This window comes from Anguilla anguilla, chromosome 14 (assembly GCF_013347855.1).
Source record: "Anguilla anguilla isolate fAngAng1 chromosome 14, fAngAng1.pri, whole genome shotgun sequence".
NCBI lineage: Eukaryota > Metazoa > Chordata > Actinopteri > Anguilliformes > Anguillidae > Anguilla > Anguilla anguilla.
In genome coordinates, this window is record NC_049214.1 from 24,787,775 (window position 1) to 24,798,940 (window position 11,166).

Consider the following 11,166-nt stretch of genomic DNA (forward strand, 5'->3'; position numbering starts at 1 on the left):
GACAGTTGATCAAAGTCGAGAAGCACGTTCCCCAGTGCCCCTTAAGAAGGACGTCGAATGCATGGAGAAAGGTAAGTTAAGCAGCGTGTCTCCCGTCATTTTTAATCATCCCGCTCTGACGTAGACTCTTACGGCTCGTTGGCAGTCGCGGAGGGTTTTGTCTCCAGCGTGTCTCACTTTATCTCATCCTGTCGGGCCCAGAAGAACTTCAGAAGGTCCTGCTGGAACAGATCGATCTGCGGAGGAGGCTGGAGCAGGAGTTTCACGCGCTTAAGGGGAACGCTACCTTTCCTGTGTTCCGTAAGTTACCTCAAACCGAAATCACCTTGCAGACGTCACTGGCTTTATTAGCCACGCCCTGTTCTCTCGATTCCCAAACTGCTCTCCAGTAGTACTTTCGCCTATATCTAATATATACCTGAATATGCATATAAAAATAATAATAATAAATATATATATATATATATATATGCATTAATTTCTATAGAAGTATTTAGTATTAAGCATTTAGGCTGTTGTTCTCATTGCTACATGTGTGTCCGGATACAAGATTGCTCGTTGATCAAATTATTTTGACTTTTTTTTTTCTACCATTTTTGTTCTTGATTTTTTTCCCTTCAAAGGTTAGAGTGCCGAGCTGTCTTGGTAAAATGACCCTGAAATCTTGTAATTATCCAAAATAATGGGCTGCCACTAATTACTTTTCTCTCAAGTACCAATGCTAATAATACCTTGTAGTGCCTCATTGTATCGTTGTTGCACACATCCCCACACAAACATAACGCTGAGTCTGAGACAGACTCCTGGTTATGCAGAAGGCGTGGCCTGTACCCGCCTATCAGAAATAACATTATTAATACTCCACATGGATATGAATATTTTCCACTGGTCTTCTGTACAACCATGTGTGTAAGTCTTCTTGATGATCAAGTATAACTCAAATCTTTATGATACAAAAATGCTGATATTTATAATATCACCACATATATCAAAGCACAATATGTATCCCTAGTTTCACACTGACAAAATCCAGTGGTTATCTTGCTATGTCTCATGCAAATTCTGTACACTGATTCCTTTACATTTCTCATTACATTATTACAATCACTCAGCTGACAGATATTTTTTATCCAGCGCATCACACAGACATGCGGAAGCTGAGAACGTATAAATCTGTATTTGTGTTGTAATGTATCTCAAAGCGTTATTTATCTGACCCTGCAGATAACTTTCAGGACCAAATGAAAAGAGAGCTGGCGTACAGAGAGGAAATGGTGCAGCAGTTACAGATGGTAAGAAAGGCTTCTGCCTTCTCATCAGCAGTACGCTTAGTGCTGCTGGATTCACTGTACAGATAATAATAGCAAACCGGTTATTAATTCATAATTCACAGGGGTTAAAATTAGGTTCCTGAATATACGTTGTGCTGACATTTTACTGTGTGTGTAAATTGTGCTTTAATATTATTTTATTTTTGTAATTTTATGTATTGTATTTTGTTGATATTTTATTGACATGTTGATATTTGTCATCAGCCAAGCATTGTAAAGTGTATTTTTAAACTGGCATGCATTATATTATATTATATCTGACATGAATGGCATATTATTATTATCATTATTATTATTTTATTTTATTTTATTTCATTTCAAAGAAACAGCCTGACTCACACCTAACAGTATGTTGCTGGTAAAAGGTCTTCTCTGGTAAATAAGTACTTTATGCCAAAGTGAATATGTAAACAATGTGTGCTGTTCACAATTAGGTAATTTTCTGCCTTTCATATAATTAAAAAACTGTCTCTTTTCAGATTCCCTATGCAAATATCCTCAGAAAAGAGAAAATTGGTACAAATTTCAACAAGACCTAAAAGGTGAGACCTAGTGAGAGATGCTAAGGTATTTCTGCATTCCCTGGGGACGCTCAATCCTTTCATACATACTGAATACCAAAAGTCAGAATGAGTGTTTTTGTGCAGATGGAAGGGTTGTAATATCAGAATGTGTGTACTGCTGGGTGTTATTTGATATCAGAGTGTGTCCGTGTGATCTTGGCGGTGTTTTGATATCAGAGGGTGTTTGTGAAATTCTGGAAGTGTTTTGATATCAGAGTGTGTGTGTAATGCTGGAAGAGTTTTGAATATTTTGTTACAATAACCCTCACAACTTTAAAAAGATATATGAAATCATTCTGATATTCAACATTAAACTGAAGGTATAAAGGTGCTCAGATCCTGGAGGCTTAATGACCTGTAGTAAAACTGCTTCGGCGTGTGATTTATGGGGTTGCCATAGCGGCGGATTTCTTTTCGCTCAGTGTGTTCGTAATTTTTCATAAATGCATTTATCACGGCTGAGCTGAACAGAAAGTCCTGGGATGCACGGCACATTCCCAGCAAATTCACTTTTTTTGAGAAGCACGAATGAACGTGCACTGGACACCTCCAGGAGCTGAGTTGTTCGGCAGTCATATATTGGTAGAGCCTTTTTCATAAAAAATGGGCGGGGACTGCGTCCCTTCTGGATGACAGTGAGAAAACAAGGTGAATATGCAGCAGAACTGTATTTACAGAAAATGGACGCCCCCAGTTCTAGAGAGACAACCACTTTAAGGCAGTGCTTAAAGGACGTGATGTGAAGGAAAAGTGAACTTACATTTGCCTTTAAATTATATATTCCGGTTGATTTTACAGGACGCCAGGTCAAAAACCCACTGACTGCAAAAAAAAAGAAAAGAAAAAAGAAACAAAAAAAAAAACAGGCTTGGCCCAGAGTTTCATGAATAACTGGGGCACAAACCATCTGAAGCAAAATGAGGATTTCCAACAACGCAATGATCTTGACCTGGTTTCTCCCTAATCTTTCTCTGCGTAAGGAGTGAACAAAATGACTAAAAAGGACAAACCATCAAAGTGGTCAGAGTACAGACAATGGTCACGATATTCGCAGAAAACTCCTGGATACCCTGTCCCACAAACCAAGAGAGAGGACACTGATGTACTTTTCTCCGACCGAACAGATCAAACTTATTTTCCTTAAACTTCTATCTGTACAATGATTCTTCTTCCCTTTTTATTGTATATGAAACTAACTCTCCAAAATTAGTCTGGTGGTGGAAATTCAAAAGTATAAAGAGCATTATTTGAAGACACTATTTGAAGACAATTCCATTGAAAAGCAAATATACAATTCAATAATAATCCTCTCTTCCTTGTTTTGGAAGTGCAATTGACCCAATGAAATAAAAAATGAAAAATGATATTAACTGTTAATGAAATGTATTTAAATATGTTCTTGGAGTTTCTCTACTATTTATGTGGATAAATAAAAGTCTATAAGATATTAAAGCCAAACTGTATTCTTTATGTCTGTCAAGAAGAAAAAATATATCTTTGTTTTTGTTAATACTGAATGTTCCTTTTTTCATCTGTATTTCCAAAATGTTTATTTGAACATGAAATAAAATAATAATATTGTGCTTTTTTAACCAAAATGATCACACTGTAAGTGTGTACTCTGGCTGACCAGGATGAAGGTGTTGGAACCAGTACTAAAAAGGCTCTATTCTTAACCAATAAGCCGCTCTCTTCCCAGCAGTGGTTCTGTCCTTAACCAATCAGCAGGACTCTTCCCTGCAGTGGTTCTGTTCTTAACCAATCAGCTGGACTCTTGTCCCAGCAGCAGTAGCTACGAGCAGAAATTCACTGTGAGGATAATGATGCTTAAACAGTTCAGTCTGTCTAATTTCCAATCAAACAGTCTAATTTCACTCAAACAGGACTTCTCACCTTTGACCCCAAACAGGACTTCTGACCTTTGGCCTCAGTGCCCCTAGCCCACAGCCATTGGCTGAGAACCGCCTGGATTTCAGCACAGATGTGGGGAAGAGGTCCTTCTGCTCTTGGGAGGAGGGTACATTTCCGGTACCTACCCCATGCCCCCTCTAAACCACTTCCCTGTATGCTTACCCCACAGGTTTCCACGTGTTCTAAAAATACAGAAAAAACAGGGCAGGAGTTTGGGTTCATCCAAACTGATGAATACTGCTTTGGGGAGCTATGCTAATTGCTACAGTTCAACGGTTGAGACGGGTGAGCCAATATTATCCCAGCTGCAATGTAGGGCGACAGTGAGAGCAAAGCAATTATAGAAAAATCATCTCAAATCCTGCATGGAGTTCGAAAAAAAGCATTTGAGCACTTGCCAGGATCGATGGGGAAATAGGTGGAGCCAAGCCTAGGAAATCTGTGGAAGAAAACCAGCCTTAGTTTACTACAGACTTAAAACTGGGATGTCAATTGACCTGTCAGAAGGACAATAGCCCAAAGTACAAGGCCAAATATACTCTATACCAGTCTGACAGGGAAAAGGTGACTATCTTTGAGGGTCCCAATCGCTCAAGACTTTTAGTTCATTATTTACCATTCATATTTTACTTTTCTGAAGCACACCCAAGTCTTTAGGAACTCTTAAATAGTCATCCATGACTTCCTCTTTCACTACAGTATAGGTGACACACAGACCAAACTCCCTTGGTCATCCATCAACATTGGGAAGAATTTAACACAAATTAAATGAGACCAAAGGTTGCTGACCTTCATAAATCAGGCAATGGCTTAGAAAATAGCTAAGCATCTGAAATTACCCATCTCCTCTACTAGGGTAATAGTTAAGAAGTTTCCAACAACTTGTGCTGTGATGAACCTGCCTGGAAAAGCACATAAGTGTATATTACCCCCACGCACCTCCATGTCATCAAGCTATTTGGATGGCTTGACAGAAGAAAACCTCTACTGTCATCCAAACAAAAGTAAGTACCCGGACTTTGCTAAACTTCACAGGAATAAAAAGAAGCATGTTCATGTAGAAAATAACTTAATCCTCACTGTGAAGAATGGTGGTAGATCTGTGATTTTGTGGGGCTGTTTTACTTCCAAAGCCCTGGGAACCTAGTTAGGGTGCATGTCATCATGGACTTCTTCAAATACCAGGATATTTTAGATCAGTTCCTCTGGTGGAAAAGGGGCTATAGTTCCATTTTAGGGGGTCACACAATGTATGCCTACATCCTGGAGAATGTTCTTTATCTTTTCGGCAGTTGAGAAGGGGTTTTTCTTCACAATTAAAAGTATTCTTTGTCATCCACTACAGTGGTTATCCATGGTTTGCCGGGTCATTTGCTATTGCTGAGCTCCACAGTGCATTCTTGTTTCTTAACCATGTTTCAAACAGTTGATTTTGACACACCCAATGTTTTGGCTGTGACTCTAATCAATTTATTCAGATTTCTCAGCCTCATGATGGCCTGCTTAACTGGCATTGACACACTTAGAGTCAACTCTAGGCCTTCTGAAAGCTGTCTTGTGAACTAATGATGCAACAATGCACAGCTGGCCAAGAAACAGCTGAGCAGCCAGCTATCCTAATACTTTTGGTCCTCAAATTGGGGGAACTATGTATAAAAGGGGCTGTAAATCCTACACAGTTCATCCGATATGAATGTAAACACCCTCAGATTAAAGCTGAAGAAATGAAGAAAGCATAAAACTTAGGGTCCGAACACAGTCGTGTTCGGACCCTAACGTGTGGAGGGAAAACAAACACAGATGTGCTCCTGGAACCACTGTGGACATTTCCTGCCCTCTTTTAGTTCCTACAACCCGGTGGAAAACAGGCGCAAGTATGAAAAATATATACGGATTGTCCAATAAATACCGGTAAATACCCTTAAATTAGAGCGGACTGACAGACCACATATTCCAATGTGCTGGAGCCAAAAATATAAAGATAGTGTCACTGTCCAAATACCTACGGTCTCCTCTGTAAATATATTTTTCATACTGTTCATCTGTTTTGAATCTTTTTCACCTTTAGAATTTTTAACATACTGATCATGCCATTTAAAAAGCATTCCCTGACAGAAAATGCTGTTTTAAGAAACTGCAACAGCAATAGCCTGGCACAGATAAAGAGGCTGGAAAGTGAAGGGAAGGCACTCTGGACCAATGATGGAGGACGATCGTTTTTGTTGTGTTACTGAGGTTACTGCTCTGTACATGGCTTTATTTCAGATAAAACGAGCTCCAAGTCTCAACTGCTCACTGGAGTGAAAGAAGCTTTACTGCTGTCCAGATATCCTCCTTAGGCTTATACCCTGACCTTCGTCTTCTGGGTCAATTATCAACATACGATGGCATCATCTTAGCTGCATTTAAAATTTGTCATTGAGCGGGATAGATTTTTATTATTAACATTCAACTTATCGTAAATATATAAAAGTAAGAGATTTTGTTGAATTGCTCTTTTATGTTCATCGGAGGGATCATACCTTGAAAACAGCTTAATATCAGATTAGTTTGCCGGAATATTAGTCTCTTGTGAAGAGGGATTACATTTCAGATATTTTACTAGTAGACACTCAGAAGAACATCTAACAAAACTCATGCTATTTTTACCCAAAATGAATGACCAGAGAGAATATATACTGTAATGTTTATGAAACACACTTGCCTAAAAGAAATTAAAGAATGGATAATGAATTAAGTCATTAGTCATGGTTGTGGGTAAAGCGGAGCCCAAATAATCCAAATTTGTGAAGTTGGCAAGAAAATGCAAAAGTGTAACTGCCCTCCGCCCCCCAAACTGACACGTTTAGAACGTTTAGTGAAATAGGAATGACACTTCTGAGAGCTGTATTTCATAACCAGTGACTAAACCAGTGTAAATCTGGTTGTTTTTTGTTTGTTTGTTGTTCATCTTCTGTATTTCTTATCTCCTTTGCATATTTAAATGGTAGAATCTACAGTATAGAACGTGATGCCGGATTACTTAAAAAAAATTTTTTTTTTGATATACAAATATTGGTTTATGCATTCATAACAAATAAATGGCGCTTTGGAGCTCTGAATTGTTCAGGACAGCCCTAATGCCACTCAACACTGACTTCATTATCCATTGTGTAATTTATGAGAGAATTTCATGAACATCACACTGTATTCATACTAGTTGTGCATCTTGGGTAAAAATGGAAGAGTGCTGGATCCATCCCTGGGCTGCAACCTTTGCTGTGAGTCCACAGACCTCTTCCATGACCCAGGTGAGTGTTGCCCTCTCATATAAGTGGCAGTCATACACCCTCTACCTCCAGGAGGAAAACAGGTGATTGGATTAGATATGCGGTCTAAAAGTGGAAGGGATACCAACATAAAAAAACATGGATGAGTTTCAAACCACTCACATACCGGTGGTGAATGGTGGAACTGGACATTGTCCCAAAAAACCGCAAACATTGGTTCCGGTCTGTCCAACTTCTTGGAGTATGAGGGTATCAGTGAGTAAATCTTTTATACCTAATAAGCTTTATTTAAATATGAATCATTTAGCTTTTAGCACTTTCTGTGCTGTGTGATTTACTATCCCACCTAACTTCAATATGATTGAACTTGATTACATTTTGATTGATATGACATCATGGCAAACTGACATGAAATGTGAGAGCAGTTTTCTTGTAGTGTTCTGTAATACTGAGTGATTAGTTAACTAAAGAATAGACTGAGGTTGAGAATTGGATTTCATCAATATTGCACTAGCAGCACAAGTAGTATAAGTTAATGCAGTCGTCTTATCTACTGCTTGTATTTTTGCATAGACTGCGTTGTTGCTGTTCTCGCTTGTGTTAGTATTAATCGGTTTATCCTTCAGGGTCCAAGTTGAACTATGCGGTTGTTCCCTGCACTTGGAACGGTACTTCTCTCTAGGGTTTTCGACACACTTGTTCTTGGTTATGGTTATACACTTTGTTGTACGTCACTCTGGATAAGAGCATCTGCCAAATGCCTGTAATGTAATGTAATGTAGCAACATGTAATCTAATGATGTCCATTTACCTTTCCAAATGTTTTTGAATGTATGCCAGTTATATAATATGAGTTTATTTGGTAACTTTTTTTTTTATGTTGAAAGATGAAAAAATGTGTTTTACTGGAAAGACGCTTTTCATGTTGGTTACTATGGAAATGTGTAAAGAGGATTTTGTCTTTAAAATTCCTGGAAAGGCTTTCTACCATTTTAAATAGATATCTGGGGAAAACACGCTCAAATGCAATATATCCGTTAATGGTTAGTGAGATACATATGTTTTTTAATGAGTGACTAATCCATCCCAATGCTAACCTTCTTAAATGATCAGCTAAGGGACTTGGGTACAGAAAATCACTTGAGTGTTTTTCATATGAATCTGCCACAACAATAATCACATTTAATCTTTTTTAATGTGATTTTGCTGATAGATTTTCTACCAAATGCCATTTTCCTCTTGAAGTATAAATATTATATGGCTCTAGACATATCGTAGTATCCTTGTAAAAATACAATTCTAAATCTGCAATATGCTCCTGGCTATTTAAGAGATAATACTCTTCAGTTTAGATGTTTTTCATGCATTTTGTTTATCAATGTGTTTGCCATTTATAAGTGTAATTTCTTGAACAAGTAATTGTTGAAAATTTGGAAACCAGTAACTTATATACAATTATGATTATGATTATTATTATTCTATTATTATTATTAAGTATAATAATTATATTTTATTATTATTGTAAATAATAATAATAATAATAATAATAATAAATTACACTGGTAGATATTTGTGAGAAATTGGCTTGTGTAAATGCATTCCATATTATAGATCTGTGGCATTTGTTACTGTGTAAGATACGTTGTTATAATACACACAAGGCAATGATGGCCAGTGCTATTCTGCACCTTTATGCGCCATCTAGGTGCTATTATCTGCGGATTTATAATTTGGGTCCCGATATTAAAAAAGTTTAAAAGCCAGTGGTCTAAAGACCTTTTGTCTTTGCTCTAACCGATGCAGGAATGCTTATTGACATTTTAGTTTGCTCACATATTGACTATTTTAATCCTTTACTTGGTGGAGTTTGGAAATCTGTCCCTAATGTACAGCATTGCAGTATATTCATAAGACATTAAGTCTGATTTAGTTAATACTAAAACCTGTAAACGTACGTCACCAGTTTAGATTAATTTATTATAGCTTCAAGTAGAATTCAGGATTAAATTTAAGAACCTACTAGTGACATTTAAACTCTTGGACAGCCTGATTCCTTGTCATATTGGATATAATCCCAAACACACAAAAATGAAATATCCATTAAGGTCCATGTCCTCAAAACAGTTAACACAGCCATTCAGTTATGTTGAAAACTAGTAAATGTAACTATGTAATAGTACATTTTGTTGTTTTTGCACAAATTCCAAAATGAAATGCAATTTTGCAAACACACTTCAGAAAAACTATAAAATTCTAATTTTAAATTGGCTGTGATGTCACATTATCCATGATAAGATGTCATATATTGTGGAGAACCAGAAGATTCCTTCCTGGTCTTCCTTTTTCTTTTTTTTTACAGGTGGTTCCCTGTCCTACATATCACTGCAGCTCCAAACACTGTTTTTCCCTTTCCATCTCCAAATGTGAATTAAATTGCTTTCATGAGCAATACATCATGGATTTGGAGTGATTTACGTAATGGGTACAAATAACACATTTTCAGCACCAATTTTGCCCTTTAAATTGTTCTGGAGAGATTTTGCACTACACCACATGTTGAAATCACACCACCGTCTACAAGTTTGTGATTAAAAATATGAGTTATGAAAAATATTTGAATGGTTAGCCTTTACTGTGTAATATCTTTCACGAGATGGGATAAACCACCATCTTCTCATGAAAAACAACACTTTAGTGACCGGTGAAAACACTCAAACATGAATGTTTGTTCAGAACAGCAAACAGCTTAATAGAAACAGCTGGTGGATTTAAATGTTATCTTTAAGTGCTTTAGGCTTGACTGGAATCATTTTTAAAAATCTGATCTTAACGCAGACTTCTCTTCATATTCACTTAACATGAAATTTCAGCAGGTGTCACAGAAACTGTTTATCATGGATCAGAAATATCCTGAAATCCTGTTCAGGATATTTTTATAGCCTGCTTTGAAAGTTTAGCTTCACAGGTCACTATACTCCAGGCAATGTTCAAAAATAAACCAAAATCACAATATTAGGGAAGACATTTACCAGTTTAAAAAAAAAAAAAAAAAAAAATTTTTGTGTTCATGTTGTAAATGAGAAACGTTCTGGGTTAGCCTTTGCAGGGACAGCCATCCATGTTTGCCCATGTGTATATTAATACACTGATATTTATGTATTCATTTATAAACATGTAGGGCACTGTCAGTGTAGTACCCAGCACTGTTTGGTTCACAAAATGGTGTCCTGTGGTGGGGGACACATAAAATTCCCAATTTTAAAACCTGTGCGCTGTGTCACCCCAACTTCTGGATTTATGGTTATGTGTTTTTCAAAAATAATAATTAACTTGCTTTCTAAAATCCAGCGGTGTGTTTCAGGCTTAAGGCTATAAGAGACAGAGCAGCTGTTACTAGCCTTAAATCTAAGTTTAAGATTATCCATCACAGCATAGCATTTAACGCTTAGTGCCCAGTGCTCTTGGTCCTTTCAATATTTCTTACTTGTTAGTTTTCTATTTACTTGTTGTATTATTTGCATATCACAAGGATGCCACCCCTTCAATATAAAAAAGATCTGATATGCCTAATACGCCTAATAATCTTAATAGGTTTAAAAGTTAATACAAAGTTAATTGAACAAAATTCTATGTTATATGATACAAACAGTCTTTAATCTATTTTTTCGGATTATATTTATGTTTACCGATAGCAAGATTCATGATGGAATCAAAAAAGTTCTATTCTTTGATACTCATAAGGCCCCCAGAAACGTCAATTAGTGCATGTTCAAAGTATTACGTATAGAACAATACATACAACTTCATCATATAATACAATTTGACCAATGCAAGCAACTCATTTTAACATGTTAATAGTAGGGTAATCGCGCAGTATTCACGTTACCATCCACTCATACGACGGCAAACTTGCTCGCACAGTCTCGCGGTGCACGATTTGAATGGGTGATTTTTAAAGACTGCAACCTACTGAGCCTACCGGTTAGTAGGCAGGCTACCTACTGCACGATTTAATTCGTGGCTTTTTAAAGATTGGACTACATTAAAATGCACGATGATGTATAAATGAATGATATGTATAAAATGAATGTA

General features: G+C 36.9%; 1 protein-coding gene across 9 annotated transcripts in view; it reads left to right on the forward strand.

The window, feature by feature from the left end:
* skor2 (SKI family transcriptional corepressor 2) overlaps positions 1-3,341 on the forward strand; it is a 97,160-nt gene extending 93,819 nt beyond the window's left edge. For 8 of the 9 annotated variants that reach the window (XM_035390161.1, XM_035390165.1, XM_035390169.1 and 5 more), the window contains 5 exons: positions 6-71; positions 202-300; positions 1,225-1,292; positions 1,811-1,873; positions 2,693-3,341. In XM_035390161.1, the coding sequence (XP_035246052.1) occupies positions 6-71; positions 202-300; positions 1,225-1,292; positions 1,811-1,870 (293 nt within the window). In that variant the 3' untranslated portion in view covers positions 1,871-1,873; positions 2,693-3,341. The remainder of the gene's footprint in view (positions 1-5; positions 72-201; positions 301-1,224; positions 1,293-1,810; positions 1,874-2,692) is intronic. The other variant, XM_035390162.1, reaches the window with a different exon arrangement.
* The last annotated feature ends 7,825 nt before the right edge of the window (positions 3,342-11,166 follow it).